At 40.0% G+C, this 24,169-nt stretch overlaps 8 protein-coding genes across 9 annotated transcripts; 4 read left to right on the forward strand and 4 right to left on the reverse strand.

Annotated features, from left to right (window-relative positions):
* Positions 1-2,021: 2,021 nt before the first annotated feature.
* Positions 2,022-3,799, forward strand: LOC6579356 (kinase and exchange factor for Rac A). The gene is made up of 2 exons (XM_002005216.4): positions 2,022-2,996; positions 3,066-3,799. The coding sequence occupies exons 1-2, from the start codon at positions 2,221-2,223 to the stop codon at positions 3,670-3,672; spliced, it is 1,383 nt and encodes a 460-aa protein (XP_002005252.2). The 5' UTR covers positions 2,022-2,220; the 3' UTR covers positions 3,673-3,799.
* A 283-nt stretch (positions 3,800-4,082) lies between these two features.
* Positions 4,083-4,705, forward strand: LOC6579357 (neuropeptide SIFamide). The gene is made up of 2 exons (XM_002005217.3): positions 4,083-4,313; positions 4,374-4,705. Exons 1-2 carry the CDS (start codon positions 4,178-4,180, stop codon positions 4,460-4,462), a joined length of 225 nt encoding a protein of 74 aa, XP_002005253.1. The 5' UTR covers positions 4,083-4,177; the 3' UTR covers positions 4,463-4,705.
* Positions 4,578-8,130, reverse strand: LOC6579358 (steroidogenic acute regulatory protein-like). The gene is made up of 12 exons (XM_002005218.4): positions 7,982-8,130; positions 7,359-7,506; positions 7,132-7,280; positions 6,908-7,066; positions 6,789-6,842; positions 6,594-6,726; positions 6,394-6,527; positions 6,059-6,211; positions 5,893-5,997; positions 5,202-5,791; positions 5,017-5,140; positions 4,578-4,953 (listed from the first exon to the last, which is right to left on the reverse strand). Exons 2-12 carry the CDS (start codon positions 7,453-7,455, stop codon positions 4,873-4,875), a joined length of 1,779 nt encoding a protein of 592 aa, XP_002005254.1. The 5' UTR covers positions 7,456-7,506; positions 7,982-8,130; the 3' UTR covers positions 4,578-4,872.
* Positions 8,131-8,284: 154 nt separating this feature from the next.
* On the reverse strand, positions 8,285-10,908 carry LOC6579359 (peptidylprolyl isomerase domain and WD repeat-containing protein 1). Of its 2 annotated transcripts, XM_032729686.2 has the most exons (10): positions 10,635-10,908; positions 10,190-10,577; positions 9,899-10,131; positions 9,619-9,832; positions 9,260-9,562; positions 9,080-9,198; positions 8,995-9,000; positions 8,807-8,927; positions 8,528-8,747; positions 8,285-8,468 (listed from the first exon to the last, which is right to left on the reverse strand). In XM_032729686.2, the coding sequence occupies exons 1-10, from the start codon at positions 10,819-10,821 to the stop codon at positions 8,322-8,324; spliced, it is 1,938 nt and encodes a 645-aa protein (XP_032585577.1). In that variant the 5' UTR covers positions 10,822-10,908; the 3' UTR covers positions 8,285-8,321. The 2 variants fall into 2 exon arrangements, with proteins under 2 accessions (XP_032585577.1, XP_002005255.1); XM_002005219.4 differs by lacking the exon at positions 8,995-9,000.
* Positions 10,909-10,968: 60 nt separating this feature from the next.
* Positions 10,969-14,782, forward strand: LOC6579360 (RNA polymerase II subunit A C-terminal domain phosphatase). Its single transcript, XM_002005220.4, has 7 exons — positions 10,969-11,416; positions 11,578-11,671; positions 11,775-12,211; positions 12,277-12,458; positions 12,515-13,732; positions 13,797-14,021; positions 14,090-14,782. The coding sequence occupies exons 1-7, from the start codon at positions 11,067-11,069 to the stop codon at positions 14,224-14,226; spliced, it is 2,643 nt and encodes an 880-aa protein (XP_002005256.1). The 5' UTR covers positions 10,969-11,066; the 3' UTR covers positions 14,227-14,782.
* An 88-nt stretch (positions 14,783-14,870) lies between these two features.
* On the reverse strand, positions 14,871-17,368 carry LOC6579361 (unconventional prefoldin RPB5 interactor-like protein). Its single transcript, XM_002005221.4, has 4 exons — positions 17,290-17,368; positions 16,934-17,232; positions 15,380-16,877; positions 14,871-15,320 (listed from the first exon to the last, which is right to left on the reverse strand). The coding sequence occupies exons 1-4, from the start codon at positions 17,317-17,319 to the stop codon at positions 14,955-14,957; spliced, it is 2,193 nt and encodes a 730-aa protein (XP_002005257.2). The 5' UTR covers positions 17,320-17,368; the 3' UTR covers positions 14,871-14,954.
* Positions 17,369-17,831: 463 nt separating this feature from the next.
* On the reverse strand, positions 17,832-21,692 carry LOC6579362 (E3 ubiquitin-protein ligase ZNF598). The gene is made up of 7 exons (XM_032729694.2): positions 20,990-21,692; positions 20,767-20,912; positions 20,398-20,709; positions 20,091-20,324; positions 18,685-20,029; positions 18,430-18,627; positions 17,832-18,350 (listed from the first exon to the last, which is right to left on the reverse strand). Exons 1-7 carry the CDS (start codon positions 21,260-21,262, stop codon positions 18,126-18,128), a joined length of 2,733 nt encoding a protein of 910 aa, XP_032585585.1. The 5' UTR covers positions 21,263-21,692; the 3' UTR covers positions 17,832-18,125.
* A 121-nt stretch (positions 21,693-21,813) lies between these two features.
* LOC6579363 (inorganic pyrophosphatase) lies at positions 21,814-24,052 on the forward strand. The gene is made up of 6 exons (XM_002005223.4): positions 21,814-22,045; positions 22,487-22,605; positions 22,698-23,093; positions 23,201-23,355; positions 23,411-23,520; positions 23,857-24,052. The coding sequence occupies exons 1-6, from the start codon at positions 21,829-21,831 to the stop codon at positions 23,886-23,888; spliced, it is 1,029 nt and encodes a 342-aa protein (XP_002005259.2). The 5' UTR covers positions 21,814-21,828; the 3' UTR covers positions 23,889-24,052.
* Positions 24,053-24,169: the final 117 nt, after the last annotated feature.

A 24,169-nucleotide genomic window follows, 5' to 3' on the forward strand; every position in this document is an offset into this window, starting at 1 on the left:
TATCATGCGTGCTTCTCCCTCTTTATCTTTGTCTGTTCAATGTCAAAAGTTCGTTTCAGAGACGTGCCGGAATTTTCACATCTTTACGTGAGCCTGCGACACGAAAGATTTTTTTTTTGTCAAGAATTGATTCTGAGCTGTCATAATATATAATTATTATATGTTGTTTATAATTTGTGTGATGATGATAGACAGGCAGACTTATTCTGAATTCGTAAAGAAAATAACGAACAGAGGGATCTTAAATGGCTTGAAAAGAAGAACTCAGGTAAAGAGTGTAAAATATTTAAATTAATATATTTAATATATAAAGTATAGAGAAAATTTATTAAACAATAAAAATATTTAAAAGAGACTGTGACTATGGCAAGCGTTATGCACTTTGCACACTCGAATTAATAAGAGAGCTTATTATTTATATAACATATGAGGGAATTAATGAATAAGTCTTAGAAAGTTAATATATATTGTCATATAAAACCGAATATGCGAACCTTATCGTAATGAGCATTATAATCAAATTGATAATGATCATTATCTTTAATGATGCTTAGCAATAATAATGATCATTATCTTTAATGATGTTTAACAGTAATAATCATTCACGTAGAGAGTCGTTATCATAAATATTATTTACATTTAATTATCATTATAGTTAATGATCATTCCCATTATTATCATTGTCTTAATAAAAATTACTATTTATTGAACATATTTAAAAATTCACAAGAATTAACCAGCATACGTATATTTGTTAAATTTAAACAAATCTATCAAAAAACAGGTATGTATGTAAAATAATAATAATTAATCATATATGTAAAATAATAATAATTAAACATAAACATTTATTTATTTCTTAAATGAATATGAAATAATATTATACAAAACGTATTAAATATATATAATTTATATTAATTAATAATAATATCAATAATATCAATTAAACATAAACAATTAAAAGTACAAATTTAACAATAAAAAACTTAGATATATTCACCGCACACTGCGACTGACCCAGTCCAGGTCAGGAACTTGACTGAACGCCCACACAGCTGGCACCCCTTTATATACAGAAAATTCACTCAAAATGCAATTAGAGCAGAGCTTCTAATTGAGCGAGGATGTTCACTCAGTAAACGAGTGTAAGAAGAATACATTAGCTTCTCTCAGGAGAGGCAGGCAATCAGGCAGACTTAACTCTATATATACATATATTCATTTGCTCATCCTGATGAGGTATACACATATACATATATAAAAATAAATTCAATAAATTCCTAGCTCTTTTCACATATACTAATTTAAAGAGTATATCAGTTCTCAACTATAGAGTGGAGTATGAGTTGAGTGCTTAATAAACATAGGTATATACAAAGCAGTTATCTCACATCTCTAAGCACACATTATACCCCATTTGCGTCAAATTTCAATGGGTATACATATACTGTGCGTAGATTGAAGAGTTTAATAGGCTGAATCAGCCACAGTCAAGTGGGTGATGGCTTGATGAGCCGCCTTGGCGTCAAATCGATTTACAATTACATCACAAAATTCTAAAGAGCAGCAAATTTGCATAGCATATGCAAGAAACCTACGCAACAGAGTTAAATATATTTTGATTTTTTACTTATTTACTTTTTTTTTTTGGCAACAAATGGAAACGAGAACACCCACGCGGATTTAGTCAAGTTCATAAAGCCAAGCTGACAGGTAAATAAATTCACAAGTCGTTGGCCTTAAGACAGCTACGAAAGAGTAGGAGAGGGAGAGAGAGAGAGAGAGGAAGGGAGAGAGGGAGTGAGAGGTCAGAGAGTGAGAGATGGGGCAATAACAATAGCAACAGTCGTAATATTTTGGGGAAATATAACAAAAACAACCACCAATACTTATATATGTATATTCACCTGTACAGGTAGCCGGGTTACCTGGTTACACACTCGACACAAGTGTTTATCTGCATTTTTTTATGTTTGTTATTTATGAACTTAGTGTCAAAAAAATCAAAGCAGGATTTGAGTTTTGGATCATCAGAAAACAAGGCAAGCTCCGAACGGAGTCAGCGTGCCAATAGTATAATTATTAGTAAAAATTTCTTGTTGAAAAAACGTTTCATCAGATCAGCAGCTGTTCAAGCTTAAAGGTTGGAGCCAACTTATCATAAAAGTCACAAAAAAAGAAGAAGAAGAAGACAATAGATATATAATATAAATCGGCACTATGGCCGAGATATTGTCGCGTGAAAAGGAACTCTTTCATATCAATCAGGAGCTAAATCTGATGTCATTGAATCATCCCATCGACAATGGCAGCCAGGTGGCCTCCCAGTCCCGCTATTGCACCTATCTGAAGCAGAAGGGCCCCAGCACATTGCTGAAGAAGAAACTGCACGCAAATGTGAATCTGGATGGGGCGATCACCAATCGGCATACGGTGGGACGTGGCCACAGATCGAAAGTCAGCAAATCGCCCAACAAGAGTGCACCGACAACGCCAACACCTCCATCGACGCAGGCGGCAACGCCCAGAGGCAAACAGACAACGAATTTAGTATCACAATTGAACAAGGCTAGGATTGGCGATTGGCGAGGTGGCAGAGCGCACGGTAGGCATGCCACAGCGCCTGCTGCTTCAACAGCAGCAACAACAAATTTGTCCACTGCTGCTGCTGCTGCTGGCCGCATCGACAGCACGTTCACGCGCCGAGCCACACACAAGACGGCCACATTTGTGAAGTATCGCAATCCCAACTTTAAGGCGAGTCCATCATTGGATCTGCTGCTGCGCAATGCGGATGGATTCGAGCAGCAACAGTCGCAACAGTCGCAACAGCTGCAACAGCCGCAACCGCCGCAGCCGCAGCAGCAGCAGCAGCAACAGCAGCAAGAGGAACAGCAGCCGCTGGTGGAGCTGGAGCTGGTGCAGCAGTCACGAGAGAGCACAACTATCATCAGCGGACAATCCAAGAAGCAGCTAACCCAAGACAACTTCATCAAGTAAGCAAGGAGCAGCATGCACAGATCATCCGAAAAGATTAATATATAAATATATATGTCTTCATTTAGATTTCTTAAAGCCAAAGTCGCCATTTTGGAGGAGGATCATGGTCAACTAACGCAGGACATGGCCGATCAGAAAATGCAGCTGGAGCAAACGCTTGAAGCATTGCGCAAGGCTGAAGCGCAAAGGGATCAGGCCATCAGCACCAATGCCAAACTGTCCGAGCAGCTGCATCGCTTGGAGCTGCAATCGGAGGATGCGAACCGGCGGCAAAAGGATCGCCAATCTGAATACAACAATCAGCAGCACGAGCTGGAACTACTGCGCCGTGATGCGAAGTTGCTGAAGCAAACCAATGCCAATCTGGAGAATCGTCTAATGCGTGCCAACGATGAGGCAGAAGCCACAAGGCAAATGCTCAGCCAGCAAGCGACACAGCAACGCGAGGATCTCGACTACAGTCGCAAGGAGCTGAAGATGAGAGACAACCGCATTAAGGCTCTAAAACGCCAGCGTGCGGACCTGCTCAATGCCTATAAGAAACAGCTCTTCATGATCGACAATCTGAAGCGTCAGAATAGCTGTGTGGAGCAGGCGGTGGCCATCGGCTTTGGCGAGAAGGAGTTCAACAAGGTGCTCGAGTGGAACACGGGCACCAAGACGGTATTTTAGTGTGTGTGAAGAATGATAGAAGAATAATAGAGAGAGATTGCTGCTCAAATCATTTTTATATAATTTCGGAATAGGCGCATATTGGAATTGCTTGTACTACATTAATAAATATTAATAGTCTACATAATTAAAGTGTATATCTTGAATGTAGAGGGAGTAAAAAGAGAGAGAGTGATTGATTTGATTTACTTCACAAGTTGTTGCATATTTGAATTGCTTGTACTTAAGTTAATATAGAATAATATATATATATAGTATATAGACAGAAAGTAAGAAACCTCAAATTCCCTCAAGTCATTTTGCTTTCAATTAACGCGCGAATAACTCAATTAGGCAGCCAGGCGCTGATAGACCGACTGCAACTGGGGTTGCAAGCGGAGCAGTGTATAAAAGCGCTTATTCAGGCCGACACAAATCACACTTCGACTTCAGCAGTCAACGAGAGCAAACAGCAGCAACAGCAGCAGCATCAGCAGCATCAAACACGCCACTAACAGATTATACAATGGCAGCTCTTAGATGTACTCTCACTTTGCTACTGGTCACCATCATTGTGGCAGCGATTCTGTTGCACAGCAGCGAGGCAGCCTACAGGAAGCCGCCATTCAATGGCAGCATCTTTGGCAAGCGCAATGCTTTGGGTGAGTCTGCATACCATACATATCATATCTCAATTACCATATCAATGCGATATTCCTTAGATTATGACAATGCCAAGGCAATGAGCGCCGTTTGTGAGGTAGCCATGGAGGCGTGTCAAAGCTGGTTTCCACAGAACGATAGCAAATAGGAGCAAGCCCTGAGACTGATCTTAAAGCACACTAAAACTAAATTATACTGCAGCTGTCGAATCACAAGTAGCGACTAAATATACTCATGAGCAAGACAAGTATGAAATCAATTACAAGTAAAAGAGCATTGTATAAAATGTATTAGTTAAGTCGTCCATACACATAACTTACAATATCTACCACATATATAAATATAGCATACATACATACTCAATAAACTTATCATCAATGAATGCACTTCACTTTGCTGGTTTTTTACTTTTCGATGGCTTAACTACAGCTTGAGATACAATTAGAATAGAATTTGTTTTTACGTAGAATACAATTAGTATATGCTGCAAGAGCATTATATATACGACATATCACTTTATCGTCTTAAACTATATACAATAGAGCTGGAACCGCTCAATCAGCGACGTCGACGCTGTCGCAGCTCGTTTATGTGCTTGCGCAGGTATTTCATATAGTCCACCATGGTTGAGGTAAGCGCCTATAAAGAAAGCAATTACAATTACAATGTTTCTATAGAAATGTATAGTCTATAAATACTCACTGCATCTAGCACGTAGCGTGGTATGTAGCCCTTGAGATCCAGGCAGAGCACCCATTCCAAAATGCAGCCATCCTTTTTGCCAATGATTTCTCGAAATGCAAAACCCGACACAATGTTCTCGCCTCTGTTTGATATGAATTTATGAATTAGTAAATGGAATTTGCTTTTAGGGTCTCGTTGCTTACCTTATGTACTTGGTAGTCGCAGCCATTGCTGGATAGTCCACGCTTATTGCTGCGCTCATCCACACCTTGTTGTTGGTCTTGCCGACCGAACTGTCTGGCTTCTTCACAACGGACGGCGTATTGTCTGGCTGATCTTTGGCATCCTCAAATTCATCGTCCAATGGCGGTGGTTCCACGGGAAAAACGAGGGCAGTACCCAAACTTTTGGCACCCAGACTTTTGCTCAATGTGTCGTAGGGTGTTGCCGATGTGGTGGGTGCTGTAGGTGTCGTATTGGTTGTTACCACCTCTGCTGGCGGCAACGAGCTCTGGCCAAAAAATTTGCTGCGATAACTATTGGCAACACTTCCAAACTGTGGTGTATGTGATTCATTGTCCGATATTGTGGTTACGCTGCCCTCACAGGAACGGTTCAGAGAATTATCGTCTTCATCCTCACTGCTTAGCTTAGCCGCCTCATCATCATCACAGATTTTGCCATTGTAAATTAAACGACACGAACGCAAGTTAACAAAATCGCGACTCTTGACCATGCCGCCGCCGCCGCCAACAGAAACTTGATACGAAATGTCGGTATACGAATTGATTTTCTAATAATTAATAATTAGATAATAATTTATTTTATTTTTGTTTAATATATTAACATTATTTAAATATGCTGATGGATTAAAGTTGAGCTTTAGGTACTTACTCGCACAATTCTGGACTCTAATAAAGTTGGATTCCACTTGGTCACATCCTCTATGCGATAGAAGAGCTCCTCCATAAGCGCTTTTGCTGGATACTTTAGGCGTGCCTGAAATACAAATGGATATAAATTAAGAATCTATAAATTAAGAACTACAAAAAATACACACCGTTAATTTATAAATCTTGCCAATTTTTTCGCGCTGCGTGCTGTAGATTGTATCGCCCTTGGGAGTTACTTTTTCCATCTTCCAATCTGCGGACTCGATAAGCTCATATGCCTTGCGCAGGCAATCTAAGCCCATTTGATTGTACTCCTCGTCCTGCAAAGCAAACAAAAGATATACGAAAAGTTATATTCCAAATCTCAAATCCTACTACCAACAACATTTTGGAAGAACTTAATTGTCTAAAAGATCGCTGCTTGCAGCTTCTTTTATATGATGCCGATCAATTGTTTAATTCAATGTCTTTAGCTATGCGCATGCATAAATACTTAGCTGACCTGTTCATCCTCCTCGTCCGAATGGTGAGCTGTATCCAAGGGTGAATAAAAATCAGTAACACTCTGAGCTGGCCGCTCACGTTCAGTCAAAATCGTTGGCTGCGTCAATGCTGCGCGATCGGTTGAGCTCGCGGCTGCAAAGGAGAATATATTTAAATGTATATACATATAAATAAAAGAACGAAAAGCACACAAGCTACCAGCAAAATAACGGCGGGCATGACGTTCCTGTGGTATAACACGGCAATCCAGAAACCAAGCCTCGCCCCAGGCCAGAATGAAGGAGGTTATAATGAGTATGACATCGAATACTTGTTGCTTGGAGTGCACCCACTGCACAAATTAAGACTAAATTATATAACCGTATTTTGTGTATTTCTAATAATTAAACTTACATCATAGAAAAACACTTTGGTGATGAGAAACAGACATGAGGAACTGGTAGAAAGCTGCAAGAAATTGTTTAGCAATTATACATATATCGAACAATGATTAGATGACAAATTGCACTTACTGCAATAATCGACCAATGATTTATATACAACAATGCATAAAAGAAAATTAGGACGATGAAACGACAAAGCGCTGTGGCAACAACATCAAAGAGTGATGTATATATGGTATAGTGCATAACTTGTTTCTGAAAGGCCTGGAATATATTATCGCCACCAATCTGCAATGGAAAATGAAAGCAATTAGCATATATCTTCAGTAAAGAAAACAAAGAGTACAACTTACAACTATGCAAATGAGCCAAAGTAGCGATACAAACAACAAATCGAATGTAACAAAGAGGCAAAAGAATCTTCGCACCACCGACATACGTCCATCCTGGGAATAGCCGCCTAGGAACTCATCCGTAAACAAATTAATGGCGTGCGCCCGAGCTGAAAATTTAATAATCATTTGAAATTAATAAATTTTATGGAGTGCATTGATAACCACAATCTGATTGGCATACTCACACATATCATATGGAATCATAGGAACACCGCTGTGTCTCGCATTTGTGAGCAGCAGCTGAGCGGTGCTGCGAACATCATCAGAATCATTTTGGGACATGACTGGGCTCTTTATTAAGTCTTAGCTCATTTTTGGAGAACTGCGTATCGACTGTAATGCAACATAATTGACCATTGTTGTTTATATGAACTTATATTATCAGCAAATAATAAGCAGTTGGCTGGATTGATAAGACTTTTACCCCATAGTTAATATTTATAAATGTGTATTCGGCATTCGTTATGACTAATAAACGAATTCGCTATGAAGAGTTTCCTCAACGTGTGGTTCCGTTAAACACAATGTTTATGCTGATAAGAAAAACACGTACACACACAAGCATACACACATACACACATTACAAACATGCTTATTTATATGCATGTATATGTTTTCTGCACCAATTGACACAAATTAAGCATTAAATGTAGAGCGTACTGATGCATATAGATTTTTGATAAGCTCTACTAGTCTTTTTCGTTTTCTTTGTTTTTCTTGCTTTATTTTCAAAAAAAGTTTTTTCACTTCCACCCGCATCATACGCACTTAAACATAGCTATCAACCAGCACCTCAGCGCATATTTACCTTAAGCCCACTATGTGTACGCACTCCCACTTGATAATGCAATATCAAATTATAAATTACCAAAAGGTAAGCACCGTGTAACTCTTAATTTACAATTTGTTTAGGTTCTTCTCTGGCAGTGAATGAGAGACTACGAGTGAAACTACATAAACAGCTGTTCAGTGTGGCCGTGCTGAAAGAAATGCGGAAATACCAACTATACTCAATCTGGCACCTAAGTGACTAACAGTTCTAGTATTTGCCAAAAGGTGGCGCAGCTGAGCGCGCATAGTTCAAAATATAAAATTATTATACAATCAAATGTTTTATTTATGCTACAATTATTATTATTTCTTTGTGCTTAATTACTTAAATGTATTGAAATTATTTTAATGTCATCGTATGGTTTGTCAGTTTTGGGATTAGCCTTAGCATTGCATATATTGAGCACTACTTCCATGCCACGATACACACGACCAAAAACGGTATGCTTATTGTCCAGCCAAGGCTTAAAAAACGAAGGAAACATATTATAATTTATAATTTAAATATAAGATAATATCTTACTGTAGGTAGGACGGTTATGAAGAATTGACTGCCATTTGTATTGGGGCCCGCATTTGCCATACTAACAGTGTAAGGACGATCGTGTTTTAAGCTCGGCACGAATTCATCCTTGAAATCGTGTCCCCAAATGGATTTTCCACCCGTGCCCGTACCCGTGGGATCTCCAGTCTGAACCATGAAACCTTTGATCACTCGATGAAATATATGTCCATTATAGTAGCTATATTAGGAAAGAAGGAAAGTAATGTTTAGTTAAGTAAAAAGAATTTTAAAACTTGCCCATTTTTCGCATGTACGCAAAAATTTTCCACCGTTTTTGGCACCTCCTTGTAGAACAATTTCATATGTATATCGCCTTTAGTGGTATGCAAAACTACATTCTCATAGATACGTTGTATAACTAAAAAACCATTTACAAAATTAATAATGTAAAGAAAACGTGTATATGTATGTATAAGTATAAACACCTTCGTCTAAAGAATGTTAGCGTGTAAGGGACAGTACATAGTTTGTTAGTAATTAAATTAAAATTAATTAAAGCTAAGCACTTACCTTGAGCTTCAGGCACGGCAATGATGTCCTCCTTGGAAGGCTTCTCATTGAATATGTCACGATCAACATCTTGCAAATCAGAAGGCAAACGTCTGCTATACAAATAGAAGCGATTTTTTCTACAAATAGGAGTATTTTAAATTAATTTTCAGTGTTTTCTATAAGTTTAAATAATCATACTTGTATGCTGTACAAAAGGCCGTTGGATCATTAAGTAAATTTTGTAATGCTGGATTTTCGCTAGCCTCCTGCTCGAGGGTTATGGCCGCCTTTTGTCGTTTTATTCGACCTTGAAAGAGTGCCACTTGCAACGGCCGTATATTGTCCGTTTTACCCAAAATTGTGACGCAACGATTGGTGGCAACATTTATGACTTTAATGCCCAACATTGTGGGATAAAGCAAAAAATGTCCGGTGCTGTCAAAGAGTATATTCATAGTGGTATTTTGTGCCGTCTTCTCCAAGTCACGTTCAGCAGCCATTCTGCAAGAGAGAAGAGTTTACTTAACAAATGCATTATATAGAAAGAGGAGACTTACCTTCGGCCAAATTCCATATTGGGCAACGCATGTGGCGTCTGTTGCATTTGTGTGTATGTCGTTAAGGCCTCATCGAAGACTCGCAAAAGTTTTCCTGTATTAAATTGAAAGACGCGCACTTTGCGATCCGTAGAAATAGCAGCAAAACGTTTACCATCCGGCGTAGCGGCCAAGCCGGTTACTTGGGTCTTATTCTTGGCAAATTCAAAGAGACCTTCAAAATGGGGTAAATTATATTAAATGCTAGCCTTCAGATGGCTAATATATATTTGATTCTTACTTGTATCCAGCTTCGAGTCAAAGGTAACCAAACGCTGAGGAAATTTGTAATCATGCCGAGAATTCTGCCAATACTCCAATATGCCATTACGATCCACAGAGATTACCGTTTCCATAGCCAAATTAAAGCACATGGCAACTACAGGAGCTAAGTGCAATTTGTCCAAGGTGTACAAGACTTCACCTCCACTCTGACCATCATAAATATGGATGCTGTTGCTCTCCGAATCGGTGCTAAATATAATATATGCGGCTGTTAAATATATTTTATTTATCTAGCTAATTTACGTACATGGCCAGTCCTTGCACCGCATCACCCGGCGAGTTAATCCACTCGCTGCATAGTGGCGTATAGCCCAATCGAATTATATTGATCATATCAAAGTTAACTACATCGAAGACCTTTGCTGTTTGATCGGTGGCCGCAGAACAAAGCAAAGTGCCGCTGCTATTGGCAGTTAGCGATTTAATTGGCACCAAATGACTTCGAAAATGTTTCACAAAATCAATGCCCAAGTCCATTTTTTTCCAAAACTTTATGTGTCCATCCAAGCTGGCGGTAATCACGAATTCAGTTTTCGTGCTCACCAAATGTGTGATCACGTCTCGATGCATGTAACTGCGCTCATAGCTTTCTGCATTCGGCAAATTCTCCAAATAAATATGTTCATAGGGCAATACTATCAAATAAGAGCGTAAAATTAATTTAAGACAGCATTTAATTTTAGCTTGTTTACCTTTCTTTTTCTTGGCCGGCACCGCAGTGCTTTGTTCGGATGGCATCGGTCCTATCCACGCATCATCTTCGCCTTCTGCTTCTGTTTCCTGGTTAGCTGTTTCCTCTGATTCTGCCGATTTCTCTGCTTCTGCTGTATCTTCAGTTGCGCTACGTTTCAGGTTTTCTTTTTCATTATCCGCGCTCATTTTCTTTTAATTGTGTACGTATAAACAAACCCAAACAAACGAAACGTGCAAACTATGAGTCGCAACATTGATCAGTTATCGAACCTTTGCGATATATCGAAACTGTGAGTATACAAAAAACAGCTGTCCGCCTTTATTGAGAATGTCAATTCGCGCTGTCGCAATTCACACAAATTGAAAACATAACAAGCCACAGATTTAAACAAAACTAAAATCTGTATATATACACAATTTGTAAATAAAGTATGCAAAAGACAAGCGTAGAGGTTAAGACGCATGTGGTCCCGATTGCGTCAAAGCCTACTAGGGACGTGGATGACGGTGGCGGTGGCAGCGCTAGCAGTGGCGGAAGTGTAAATCGTATCATTGTAAACGCAGCGCTTGCTCCGACTGAGACACGCATACGAATCAATAAATGGCGCGTACGCGAAGGGCAAAATGTTTCGGCGGCACAAATTTTGTTTTTATATCAGCAGCTCGGTGAGGATGGCAAGCCCATTAAAAAGGGCGATTCGACGTTTTTGAAATACAAATCAAATCGTGCCGGAGTGGTCAAAAAGCGGCTTCGCAAGGAAGGCGAAATAGTGATAAAAGGGTGAGTTTTTTCCCCCCTCCTCCAATCCATATCTTCTTCTTGCAAACATGGACCGGGCGGCAGTGGGTGGAATGCACTGATTGCAACATACTCCGCAATGGCAACACACATGCGCGTATACATAAAATTTAAGCTGATGTATTTGTTTGCTATGTTTTCAGAGATGCGCTGTTGGAGTTATCCGAATGCATACACACAACCGTTATTAAGGATATGTGCGCAGACTGCGGCGCAGACTTAAGGCAGAACGACAATGTAAGTGTTATACGAAATAATAAAAATATATAGATTTACAAAAAGTTTTAATGAAGAGAACATGATAATAATTCTTATTGGTAAATCTGTATAATTAAAAAAGGGCCAAACATCTGAGGCCTCGGTTCCAATGGTGCACACAATGCCCGATTTGAAAGTAACCCAGAAACTAGCTCAAAAGCTTGGGCATGATGACACACGACGCTTGCTCACCGATCGCAAGCTGGTGCTGCTGGTGGATCTCGATCAGACAGTGATACACACAACCAACGACACAGTGCCAGATAATATAAAGGGCATCTATCACTTTCAATTGTACGGCCCACAGTCGCCGTGGTATCACACTCGCCTGAGGCCGGGCACAGCGGAGTTCCTGGAGAAAATGTCAGAGCTTTATGAACTTCACATTTGCACGTTTGGTGCTCGTAATTATGCACATATGATTGCTCAGCTGCTTGATCCTGATGGAAAGTTCTTCTCCCATCGTATTTTGTCGCGCGATGAGTGCTTCAATGCCACAAGCAAAACGGATAATCTCAAGTAAAGCAGCTGCACTCTAGTTGTCTTATTTTTCCTCACCCATTATTCTTCTCTTTTATATATAGAGCGCTGTTTCCCAATGGCGATTCCATGGTCTGCATTATAGATGATCGTGAGGATGTTTGGAATATGGCATCCAATTTGATACAAGTGAAACCCTATCATTTCTTTCAACATACCGGAGATATAAATGCGCCGCCTGGGCTATCCAAGCACGAGCTAGATGGCGAAGGCGTCGACTTCAAGGGTACGCACCATCCCCAATAAACATAAACTATATTTACAATTTCAAGATATTTGCAGAAATTGATAAAATTGCCGAAAAGAAAGCAGAAGTCTCAAATAAGCCGTCGGACAAAGAGCCAGAGCTAAAAACTGAAGATACGAAGGATAAGGACGACAACACCGTCTCCAGCACAAGCAAGGATGAAGAGGGCAACGAGGAGGACTCCTCTGTGGACATATTTGATTTAGGCAGCGACACAAAAGATGCGATGGATACTAAAGAGCCCCCTGTGAATAACAGCTGTGAAAAATTGAATGGCAAGGCAACCACAACAGCCGAAGAGACTCTGAATGTAGTTGATGAGAACTCATCCGGTTTACCAGAAACTGAAGCTCAGAGCAGCGGCAACAAAGGCAGCGATAGCGATGAGATTAATGTCATTGATGAAGTACCCATGGAAAGCTCAAAAGCTGAAAAATTGCCGCCCAAGAGGGAGGATGACGAGAGCATCGCGTCGTCAACTAGCGGCGATGAGAAACAAGTGGCGGAAGCTGACGATGAGGCAGCTAAAGCTACCACCGATAATGTAGCCACAACTTCGCAGATGAAAATTACAACTGATGGACAGAAGCAAATTGAAATTGAGGATCCCGATGACTACTTACTGTATCTGGAGGTCATATTGAGGAACATACACAAGCGTTTCTATGCCATATACGATGAGACCACTGAGATACCCGATCTCAAGATCATTGTGCCGAAAATACGTTGTGAAGTGCTGCGCGGTCAAGTTCTAGTCTTTTCCGGATTGGTGCCGACCCAGATGAAGTTGGAGCAATCGCGTGCCTATTTTATAGCTAAAAGCTTGGGAGCCGAGGTCCAGTCGAACATCAGCAAGGATGTAACACATCTGGTGGCCGTCAATGCCGGCACCTATAAAGTGAATGCGGCCAAGAAGGAGCCGAACATTAAGGTAGTTAATGCCAATTGGTTGTGGGCCTGTGCCGAACGCTGGGAGCATGTTGATGAGCGCCTCTTTCCGCTCGATCGCAAGGTGCGCAATAAGGGCCGACAACCGCCTGCCCATTGCCACAGTCCCGAGCATGTAGTGAACTATAATGAGAAATCGGAGATATCGCCGTCGAGCAGCATGCAACAAGAGCAAGGTGGAAATTTCCGTGAAACCCTTAATCCGCTGCTGGTGTTCACCAATGCGGACATCGAGTCCATGAACAAGGACTACGAGACATTCTTCGAGTCGGATTCCTCCAGCGACGAGGGCCCTGTCAACTTTGGTAAGTAGCTGGGAACTAAGTAAATGCCTTCATTTTCATTTATTCAATATTTTAAATTGAATAGAAAATCCGCCCATGGACAAAAAGTTGTTGAAGCGTAAGCGCGAGGATGAGACTTCAAATCGTGCTCATGATTTCTTTACACGCTCCGAGGATGTGATGTTGGGTACGGCCACCGGAGTGGTCGAATTTGATAAGAATTCCTCCAATGACGAGGACGAGCCTGAGGATGAGGAAAAGGAGGAAGAAGAAGACGATGATGAAGTGCCAAGTGCTAAATTTCGACGTGGTATACCTATCATATATACCATAAATTATATGAAATTATAAATTATATATTAAACATTTGAATTGCAGGCGAGGAATTGCCATCGGATTTGGAAATGGGCTCGGATTCCAACAGCGAAAACAACCAGGAAGATGACGGTGATGATGGCGAATGGAATATGATGGGCGCCGCATTAGAGCGTGAATTTCTTGGACTAGAAGATTAGCCATATCAATCCGAACTGGACATCGAGCAGAAAACCAATTGCGGTGCACTCAAAACCAAAAGTCGAGCACAGCGAATTGCATTTGGAAGACTTGGAAGTAGCTGGCGATAATAATGTTCAATGCACTTTTGACATTTCAAATGTACCTACTCTTCGAAAAAAAAAAAAAAAACGAAATCTGAAAAAAAAAAAAAAAACACGAAACATACATTAACGTAATTAAATTAATCTTGGCTTTGGTTTTTTAGAAACCATCCAACAAAGCAATAATCAGTTAATTAAAATACTTAGAGAGAGAAATTTTAAGGAGATTCTAAATAAGAAACAGATTTGCACACTGTATGTATTAGTAGTTAATATGTATCTACGTTTAAATACACACACGTTTAATTATTATTCGCACGCACTTATAATATATATATCTATATATGTAATAAATATAATAATAAAGTATATATATTATGAACTACTGATTTCAAATGTAAAATCAAAATAATATCATTGTAATTACAAAGAAACAAGTGTAAATGTTTTCAAAATAAATTCCGTTGAACCGGATTTAGTAAATAGAGTTTAATTTAATAACAAATCGAATGTGTGTGCGTGCATGCGTATATGTTTGTGTAATAGAGCATAAACAAATGTTTGATTGTACATAAATTCATAATATCGTATTGTTTATTCACGCAAAATAAATAAATGTACATATCTCACCCACATTTATAAAACTATGTTTTATTCATGGAGCGTTGCTCTTTAAAGCGGCTAATGCGCTTCTTGGGCGTATGTGCATCTATAAATTTGCCCTTGGGCAATGGCTCCGGTGCCAGCGTTGGTTCCTTCTCAATCAAATCATGCATGACCTTCTGATAGGCACTCATGTCTCGCAGATCATCATCGATGGTTCTCTCCTTCTTGGCCTTGCGAGACTTATTCTTTTTGGATTTGTTGCTGTTGTTGTTCTGCTTGGGCTTGTCGGTTACAGCATGGACTTCGCGCTCCACAGCTGATTTGTTGCGCAATATAGATTTCGTTTCCATGTCTCCTGATGCGGCATCTGTGCTAATGCTGGACTCGGCCGACGGATTGTTGAACTACAAATTGAAAGCGCTTAAGTGGAAGTTTATTATTATTTTTGTCTTTTTCTACTCACTTGCTTGCGTGGGTCAGCATAGGCACTTGCACGGTCCTCCTCCTTGATGATGGGCACCTTAAGCTCCTCCTCACCCTCATAGCCGTTGACAAAAATCGGAAAGGAGTACTTCTCCTGTGCTTTTTTGTAGAGCTCATACAACTGGGCTGGCGTGCCAGGCGTTTCAGTATCATCAGTTTCAGTTGGAGCAGCTGGCAGCGCGTCGGAATGAGTAAAACTTATGTGTAGGGTATTAATTCTTCCCGTTGATGCTTCTAGTATTTGATTTACCAAATCGAAATCCTGCACACTTTGGTTCTGCTGTACAAACTCCAAATTCTCTTCAACTTTTTGCATAATTTGTGAATTTGAATGCTTTTCTGTATCCAGCTTAGGCTCCACTGTCGGCGTTGGCGGCACTAATGAAGCATCCAGTTTGATAACTTCTCTTTGCTGGCGTTGTTTGCCATTGGTCAACATTTCGGCAACGGTTTCTTCCTTTTTGAAAAGCAGCTCTTCGTCGGCAGTGGCGAAAGAGATGCGTCGCTTTTTATTGTCGAGCGTGGAGACGGCATCCGACAGTTCATCTGTGTTCGCTGTTTCTGTTTGCTCGAACAGTAGTTCCTGCAAATCATCCTCCAGACAGATAAGAACATTCATTAAATGTGTCAGTTCATCACTGGCAAAGGAGGCTTTCTGTATTTTACGCATTTTCGCTTTGATTATTTGTAATTGTGAATTTAAAAACTCCTGTCGCTCCTCAATGGGCAATAGCTGCATTTCTTGCCTTATTAACTTCACTTCCTCAGGCTGATCCTCATCATCTTCATCATTATTATCTTCTTCCTCTTCTTTTTTTGAAATGTTTTGCATTCCGCTTAAGCCTTGCTCGGGATGATCCTCACCTGCATTATGCTCTTCCTCTTCTTTTGAAATTGTTTTGGTTCCGCTTAGGCGCAGCTCAGGTTGATCCACATATTCTTCATCTTTCTCTTCTTTTAAAATGTTTTTGATTCCGCTTAAGCGTTGCTTTGCTGGCGTCACCTGCATTTGTCCACTCATTAGATTGCGCACCATTTCATTTGTGCTCTGAACATTTTGCTCAATTTCTTCATCGACATCCGCTGCCTCATTGGCCTCTTGAGCTTCCAATTTGGCCAGCATGTCGAATATCTCTTCATCCGTCTTAGTTGTTGCATTTTCTTTATCACAGTCTGTTTTATCTTTTGGTGCTTCTTTGGGAAGCAATTCACTGAGCGTTTGCTCACTGAAATTATCTGGATCCAGCCCTAGTTCTTCTAGTAGCTCACGTTCCTCTAGCTTCTGGAACACATCTTTATGCGCATCGGCTGCCTTGTATTGTTCTCGTTGCGCACGTTCCGCTAGCTTTTCCTTGCGCACGCGCTCTTTGTGTTCTTTTAGCCAATTATTGTGATCTGTCTCATTGTATTCCTCCACTATTTCAATTTCATCAGATTTGGGCACAGCGCCTTCCAGGATTGGTGTTTCTAAATTTTTTCTGCACGACTTATACGTTAGACTATTAAATCATTCTCAAATATTTACTCGACTTACTGCCACAATTCCGCCTCCACTTGCAGTTTCTTTAGGTGCTCGTTGGCCAGCCTCCAGCGATGCTGACATATCTCCTCCGCCTTATAAGCCGAGCAAGCAGAAAAGTAGCCTTGGTAGTGACCGACAAGCACTTCATTTGTGTGTATCAATTCACCCGGCATCAAAGCCTTTTTCCCAATTGGCACCATAACCTCGACGGAAAGATTTTTAGCGAACATATTTAAGTTTTCTATGGCAACTTCATTATCGGCTTTATAGGCTAGCCAACGCTCCGTTTCATATGCATTCTTGTCGAGTGCCTAAAATATTATTTACATGGTATTTATTATACAAAACGTTTAAATAATTTGTGTTACTTGTCTAAGCACATCCTCGCGCCGCTCCATCGTTGTTTATGATAGAAACTTATCGATAATTGAATCGCAGGCTTATCTAATATCGCCACACACATGCGACTAGCAAATGCAATGTGACCGTATTTTAATAAATACTAAAAGGGTTGCGAAACTGAATATTTAAAACATTTGGCGGTCTCATTTGGGGTTTAGTTTCCAAAAAAGATAACATAAAACGTGGCAAAGCTTTGACTAAAACATGTTTAAGAGATAGATAAACAATGAAGCAGTAATAAAGACACCCAACTAGATAAGATATTACCAACAATTATACTAATTGACTTTTTTTTATTTACATTAAAGACCTAATTACCAATAAAAACGATAGAACCCAATTAGAACTGCAATTTGATTGTTTTGCACTTTATTCAGTTTTAATTTACTTTATACAAGCTCACTCTGTTAAAAATTAAAAAAAAAAAACACACTTCTCGCACACCGTGGCACATTTGGATGTGTTCTACAAAAATCATGAAACGTTTTCAACGTTACATGCAACGATATAATTTTACAGGATCTAATTAAAAAGAGTACACATCTAAATCTATATATAGTTAAGCTTAGTTCACATACGTTTTCCAGTGTATGTGTGTACATTGGCATTGATTCAAAATTTTCTAGTCCTGTATGCACGCGTGCTTCAAAATCAAAATATTAATTACATACATACAAAATATACATAGCTATAAAGCTTTTCATTTTTTCTCCTTCCAATTGGAATTTATTCGTTGTAATTGTTTTTGCTGTCGCTGTTGCTGTCGTTCGTGACTGTTGAAACCGTATGGCTCTGGTTATTTTTATTTACGTTGTGCATTCTTGGCTCCCGCATTTAGCAAATTATTCGAAGCAGCATTATCGAGCCTAGGAAAGTTCTTTGTCAACTCATGCGCTTTTTGATGACTGGCGAAATCGTTGGGCAAAACAATTTGTTTACAACTTCTGCAAACTTCGAACTGAGGCAGTAATTTACTCTGGCTGGGTGGCAAGCTGTTCACATATTGTTTATGCACCAAATACAATTCCTAAAACAAACAAACAACCATTCGAATTAGCATTAATTAAAGCGATTTGATTTCAAGTAAATAAAAATTCTTTAGAAACCTGTTGTTTGCCAATATCGGGCAGCATGGCTAGAAGCTCCGGATAGAGACTTTGGAACTTGTCCGACATGGCGCTTTGGCAATGCTCGTAGTAGGCTTGAGCCGTACAGGTGCCATCACGAAAGCTGGACGAAAGCAAGCGAAATTCATTAAAGGCTTCGGGTGTCTTCAGTACCTCACACAGCTGATCCACCAGTTTCTGAAAGCAAGGATCACTAATTACGTTTATATGCATCGAAATTTAAGTTCTGCTTACCTGATTCCGGATTGGTGCATCGGGTGGATCAATATAGCAATTGGCACTAGGCACAATGCTATAGTTCTCGCCCAAGGAACTGGTAAACGTCAAATTGTTGGGCAGCTTGGCCACCGAGTTGACAGTTACATTTGACATGAAACCAGGAGGTGGTTTAATGGGTGGTGCAGCTAGTCCGGGTGGTGCACGCAATGGCCCTGATAAGCTGCCATTGGAGTTTGGCATCTGTTGCTGCTGCTGCTGCTGCTGCTTATCGATGTTATTGTTATTATTATTATTATTGTTATTTGTATTGTTGTTGTTTTTCTCCTTCTGTTTGTTGTTCACTTTAGGCTGATTCTCCTGATTGTTCTTCTTCTCTTTGGGCTTCTTCTCCTTCTTGTTGTTCTCCGGCTGTTGCTTCTGCTCTTGTTTGTTAGCGTTGTTCGTTTTATTGTTATTCAAACTAGTCGTGCTGCTACCTCTCTGCGTTGGCAAAACCGGAGCTGGAGCTACTTTACTCTTGCGATTATCCAAATCCTTTTGTTTCTTCTCTGACACTGGCTTCGTCCAGTTGAGAGAGCCCGCTGAGCCTCCATTATTGGGCTTAGATGTGCTTGCTGTTGCCGCTTTGGAGCTGCTTGGCGCAAGCGTTGGAAACTCGGCTGCCGTCAGTTTGGGTGCACTTTTCTTTAGCGCCTCTTGCCGTGCCTTAGCCTCTAGTTCTTCCTTTTGTACCATTTGTATCTTCTGATAGGTTCTCGGATGTGCCACGGAAACATAGTCATCAACGAGAGTACGATGCTTGGCAGCCACATTGTTCATAGGCATGGCCGCGCCGGGCAGCATATCTTCTTCCAAATTACGCGCCATCTTCTTGCCCTTGCCCATGGGCAGGGCGGGAAAGTCCATTTCCGTACCTGCTGATTTCTTGCTGCTGCTATTGGCCGCAGGTCGATTCGAGACATGCAACAGCATTCCATTAGCCGGTGCATTGGCACGCGTTACTGATCCACCAGAAGCAGTGCTAGCGCCTGCATTAGACGCCTTCTTGAAGTTAGTCGCAGCTGGTTGAGGCTGAGCTCGTGCGTTAGCATAGCTGCTATTATACACGTTCGATATACTGCCACCAGCTGCCCCGCCAAGAGCTGGAAAGTTTTCTTTAGTGCGAGCCAGACCCGAGGTGCCGCTTAAATTACGCATCGACGGTGGCGGCGCTCTCACCAAAGAGACATTCGGTCCCGGCGTAATGCCGGCAAGCTGAGGAAACTCATCCTCGTTGCCAGCATCTATTGTAACAGGATGATGGTTCCGCTGTGAGCTACTTGAGGGCAATTCATCCAAATAATCCTGATGCTCCTCATTGCTATAATAAAAATAAAAATATAAATTTAATTAAAAGTGGAATGATAGTTGAGCAAACTCACCGTGATCTCATATTTGATATGCCTTGTCCACGTGGTCCTAGTGTAATCTCCAGTTGTAATGTGCGCGTCTGCTTGGCCTGTTGTTTGTTCAGCGTTTTGCCATGCACACTCGCTACGTGAGCTTTATATTCAATCTCATTGCGGAAGGCGCCCGTAAACTCCTCCGTTGCGCATTTGCCTTCCTCGCAAAGGAAATGTTCCTTGCGAAAATGATCAGCTAGGTCAGCATAGACGCTGCAGTAGATAAGGGAATGTAAGTGCATGAGAGATAAGAGGAAATATGATTGGACAACGGGTTTTTACTTACTTATAGAAATCGTTGCAGCCATCTGCATCGCAGAAATGACAAAAGTAATGATCTCTTCGCAAATGCCTAAAGAGCTCATCTCGATCCACGTAGCGCTTGTTGCAATACTCGCAGAGCGGATGACCCCGATGCGATGTATTATCCGGATCTCCTTTAGTATTGTGTATCGTCAGCTCAGCCTGCGTGTAGCAGCGCCTCTCGAATGTAAAGATCTTCAAGTTCTTCACGCACAAATCGCAGAAATACATATGATGCTCGCGTTGCACATGATTACGCAGAGCCTCAAACGTGCGATACGGTTGCACATTACACCTATTTTATTTCATTTTAATGAACGACTAATAAATCAAGTGCAACTAACAAACTTACTGCGAGCATGGATGATCTAACAGCTTATAGAATTTCTGTTGTATGTCTGCAGTGCAGAAACCAATGCGATATTTTTTGCTATAGAAATCAGAGCGATTGCCAGCTTCAAGTTCGCGATAAGGCAGCTTTTCCAATGTAAACAGTACCTAAGTAGTGTAAGCAAAAAAAAGGCTTATATAGCAGATGCTTTCACAGTATATAGCCATTTCTATGGGTGTCTTACCTTGTTCAGCACATGGCGACAGATGGGGCATTCGTTTTGCTGGCAAAGGACTCTCATACGCGTGGAGCACTCGTAGCAAACAGGATGATCGCAGTCGCCAATTGAATAGATTTCAACATTTTTAAAGCAAACGACGCACGCGTTATCATCATTACCCGGTTGACAATTAAGAGCTTCCGCTTTGGGTTCGCTTGCCTTGACATTAGCTGATTGTCCAGCAGCTGGCCGACGATGCGGCTTATAGGAGGAACCTCTCGGTCTTGAATTTTGCATGGTAATGATTTAGGGGATATTTCTACTTGTTGCCAAACGAACGAAAGAAAAAAATAAAACACCTGCAGCAAGTATTTTTTTTTTTCGAACACTGTATGCTGTGTGTATTTGAGAATATTATTTAAGTGACTTTTAAGCGTATTGAGTAATATGCACAATGGACTTTAAGCATCAAGCTACCGTCGGTTCTTCCGAAAATTATGATTCCACAAATTGATGCGACGACTTACAATTTCTCTGAATTTTTGTCAGCGTGGAGTACGATAGAATTAGTATTATTCGATTCGGTTGCGAACAAGTAATCGAATATCTCCTGTTTGGTATTTATTCGGTCTGATTATGAAGAAATTCAAAGAATACTGATGGTACAATAAACTATAACAAAATAAGACAGGTGTAAAAATAAGTTGTAATTTTGTATTTGGTGTAATTTTTCAAAACATAATTTTGTGACACATTGTATAGAGTTTTTATTCAGATTCAACCAATTTGTTAACTGCAGTCGCAAGTATTTAGTTTGGTATTTTTTCTTTGCATGGCTAATCTGGCAACGCTACCGAAGCAGAATGTTCGCCGAAATTGCAAGGAGCTCATATATAGCTTTCTCACGTGTACTTGGTAGGCGTTTGTTTCAACCGACTTGTGCGGCGTCAGCAAAACAGTTGTGCTCCAGTTATAGATTTATTCAAGCCCAAAGTTTACGGAAAAAATCTGAAAAAATGCCGATGTTTGAAACAATTGCTAAAGGCAACATAAACTCGCCGGACTATGCCCTTTATTTCAGTAAGTATGCAAAATTAAATAAAACAAAATATGCACTTTTGTGCAAAAGTGTAATTAGATGAAATAAACGAATACAATATACAAAATCTATTAAACTAAATTAATTATGCAACAAGTTGCCGCAACATAACAGCCGTTGCTTTATCAGTAAGTTCAAGCGGCCGGCTGTGACACTGAACAAGGTGACTCAAGCAGCGAACTATGGACTTGAAATTTTTCTTATTTCCTTTGATTAGAAGTAGATATATGGCCTAGTCAATAATATTTATATCAAGTAAGATATTTAATCACTTATCAATGGGCTGCACCTGCCTCTTTGTTGTTTACTTTAAATAATCAAACGATTGCGTGTCGCGTTATTAATTACATTTCTAGCAATTACTCTATTCTCCTCTTTCCACAATGGTTCGCTTTATATCTGATCTCCTCTTTCATCCATAGAAAACAACTGCGGCAATGTCATTTCGCCAATGCACGATATTCCGTTATACGCCAACGATGACAAGACCATCTATAACATGGTCGTGGAGGTGCCACGTTGGACAAACGCCAAGATGGAGGTAAAGTGTCTCAACTATAATTGATCGAAAAATCATCATTATCAGGAATTTGATAAACACATAAATCGCGTGTTGCTTTATTTATATTGCAGATTAGCTTGAAAACGCCTATGAATCCCATTAAGCAGGACATTAAGAAGGGTAAACTGCGTTTTGTCGCTAATTGCTTTCCACACAAAGGCTACATTTGGAACTATGGCGCTCTGCCACAGACCTGGGAGAATCCCAACCACATTGAACCCTCCACTGGCTGCAAGGGTGACAATGATCCCATCGATGTTATCGAAATCGGCTATCGTGTGGCCAAACGCGGCGAAGTGCTGCAAGTTAAGGTCCTCGGTGCAATTGCACTGATCGATGAGGGCGAAACCGATTGGAAGATCATTGCAATCGATGTGAAGGATCCGTTGGCATCGAAGCTCAACGATGTGTCCGATATAGATCAATATTTCCCGGGTCTATTGCGCGCCACCGTTGAGTGGTTTAAGGTAACGTAAATATATATAAATACATATATTTTATAATATATATTATAAATACATATCTTTATATTTATATGTATTATAGTAATGTTATCGCCCTTAACTTTGTTTAGATCTACAAAATACCCGATGGCAAGCCAGAGAATCAATTTGCATTCAATGGTGATGCAAAGAACTCGGACTTTGCCACCTCGATCATTGCAGAGACACACAAGTTCTGGCAATCATTGATCAATCAATCCAATGTGGGCGCACCCGATATCGCCTGGTTTGTTTTTATCTACTAGTCTATATAACATTTACTAATGCATATATATTTGCAGTCAAAACATTACCAATCGCAATTCCGAATTCGTCATTGGCAAGGAAGAATCATTGAAGATTCTTCAAGAGGCTCCCGATGGAGGGGAAGTGGAGGAGGTACTTGATACAGGTAAGGTTTTCTATGTACGCGCTAAGCTTTAACACTCTCCAAAAAACAAACCTTCCCCCCCCCGCACACAAATTGGATACATAACTCCAAAAATACTGCATGCGCTTTACTAATCAATGCCATAAAAATACCAAAAATATACGTTTAAAGAAAATACCGCATTGAACTTATTAAGATGTGATGTTTTGTATGTAAATATGATAACGACTTTTTGTAATTGGCTCTGGGTTTTGTTCTATTTATTATGCGGATTGTATATACATCAAATAAACTATATAATGTATATATCTTTTATATAAAACTGTTCAATCTTCAATATTCTCTCTTGTTTTGCAGTCGACACTTGGCATTTCATACATCTCAAGTAAATTGCAGAATTATCCAAGAATTAAAATCGAAATGATGTAAAACTTTGATATTGGAAAGCCTCACAAATGAATACAGATATTTATATAAAAATGTTGATTAAAAAACACACCCAAATATATATGGAAATGAAAGCAAAACTTTGAAATACTCTCTCCACTTGAAATATACAGTTGTTTTTATTTATATTTTACGACTAGATCCAAACAAGTTTAAATTAATTAGGGTTACATTATAATGTAATATCGAAATTTGCTGTATGGTATATGGGTGTTTGTGTGTA

Source organism: Drosophila mojavensis, unplaced genomic scaffold (genome assembly GCF_018153725.1).
Source record: "Drosophila mojavensis isolate 15081-1352.22 unplaced genomic scaffold, ASM1815372v1 contig_80, whole genome shotgun sequence".
In the NCBI taxonomy this organism is placed as follows: Eukaryota; Metazoa; Arthropoda; class Insecta; order Diptera; family Drosophilidae; genus Drosophila; species Drosophila mojavensis.

Excerpts from the sequence above, each read along its gene's own strand:
- LOC6579356 (XM_002005216.4), top strand. The coding sequence starts at position 2,221 with ATGGCCGAGATATTGTCGCGTGAAAAGGAACTCTTTCATATCAATCAG. Across the intron at positions 2,997-3,065 it reads ACCCAAGACAACTTCATCAA|ATTTCTTAAAGCCAAAGTCG; the intron begins GTAAGCAAGGAG and ends GTCTTCATTTAG.
- LOC6579357 (XM_002005217.3), top strand. The coding sequence starts at position 4,178 with ATGGCAGCTCTTAGATGTACTCTCACTTTGCTACTGGTCACCATCATT. Across the intron at positions 4,314-4,373 it reads TGGCAAGCGCAATGCTTTGG|ATTATGACAATGCCAAGGCA; the intron begins GTGAGTCTGCAT and ends GATATTCCTTAG.
- LOC6579358 (XM_002005218.4), bottom strand. The coding sequence starts at position 7,455 with ATGTCCCAAAATGATTCTGATGATGTTCGCAGCACCGCTCAGCTGCTG. Across the intron at positions 7,281-7,358 it reads TATGATTCCATATGATATGT|CTCGGGCGCACGCCATTAAT; the intron begins GTGAGTATGCCA and ends TTAAATTTTCAG. Across the intron at positions 7,067-7,131 it reads TTTGGCTCATTTGCATAGTT|ATTGGTGGCGATAATATATT; the intron begins GTAAGTTGTACT and ends TTTCCATTGCAG.
- LOC6579359 (XM_032729686.2), bottom strand. The coding sequence starts at position 10,821 with ATGAGCGCGGATAATGAAAAAGAAAACCTGAAACGTAGCGCAACTGAA. Across the intron at positions 9,833-9,898 it reads TGACTCGAAGCTGGATACAA|GTCTCTTTGAATTTGCCAAG; the intron begins GTAAGAATCAAA and ends CCCATTTTGAAG. Across the intron at positions 9,199-9,259 it reads GCCTTTTGTACAGCATACAA|AAAAAATCGCTTCTATTTGT; the intron begins GTATGATTATTT and ends TCCTATTTGTAG.
- LOC6579360 (XM_002005220.4), top strand. The coding sequence starts at position 11,067 with ATGCAAAAGACAAGCGTAGAGGTTAAGACGCATGTGGTCCCGATTGCG. Across the intron at positions 12,212-12,276 it reads AGCAAAACGGATAATCTCAA|AGCGCTGTTTCCCAATGGCG; the intron begins GTAAAGCAGCTG and ends TTTTATATATAG. Across the intron at positions 12,459-12,514 it reads CGAAGGCGTCGACTTCAAGG|AAATTGATAAAATTGCCGAA; the intron begins GTACGCACCATC and ends AGATATTTGCAG.
- LOC6579361 (XM_002005221.4), bottom strand. The coding sequence starts at position 17,319 with ATGGAGCGGCGCGAGGATGTGCTTAGACAA. Across the intron at positions 16,878-16,933 it reads GTGGAGGCGGAATTGTGGCA|AAAAAATTTAGAAACACCAA; the intron begins GTAAGTCGAGTA and ends TAAGTCGTGCAG. Across the intron at positions 15,321-15,379 it reads ATGCTGACCCACGCAAGCAA|TTCAACAATCCGTCGGCCGA; the intron begins GTGAGTAGAAAA and ends TTCAATTTGTAG.
- LOC6579362 (XM_032729694.2), bottom strand. The coding sequence starts at position 21,262 with ATGCAAAATTCAAGACCGAGAGGTTCCTCCTATAAGCCGCATCGTCGG. Across the intron at positions 20,030-20,090 it reads ATATCAAATATGAGATCACG|CAATGAGGAGCATCAGGATT; the intron begins GTGAGTTTGCTC and ends TTTTTATTATAG. Across the intron at positions 18,628-18,684 it reads ATGCACCAATCCGGAATCAG|AAACTGGTGGATCAGCTGTG; the intron begins GTAAGCAGAACT and ends CCTTGCTTTCAG.
- LOC6579363 (XM_002005223.4), top strand. The coding sequence starts at position 21,829 with ATGTTCGCCGAAATTGCAAGGAGCTCATATATAGCTTTCTCACGTGTA. Across the intron at positions 23,094-23,200 it reads CCACCGTTGAGTGGTTTAAG|ATCTACAAAATACCCGATGG; the intron begins GTAACGTAAATA and ends AACTTTGTTTAG. Across the intron at positions 23,356-23,410 it reads GGCGCACCCGATATCGCCTG|TCAAAACATTACCAATCGCA; the intron begins GTTTGTTTTTAT and ends ATATATTTGCAG.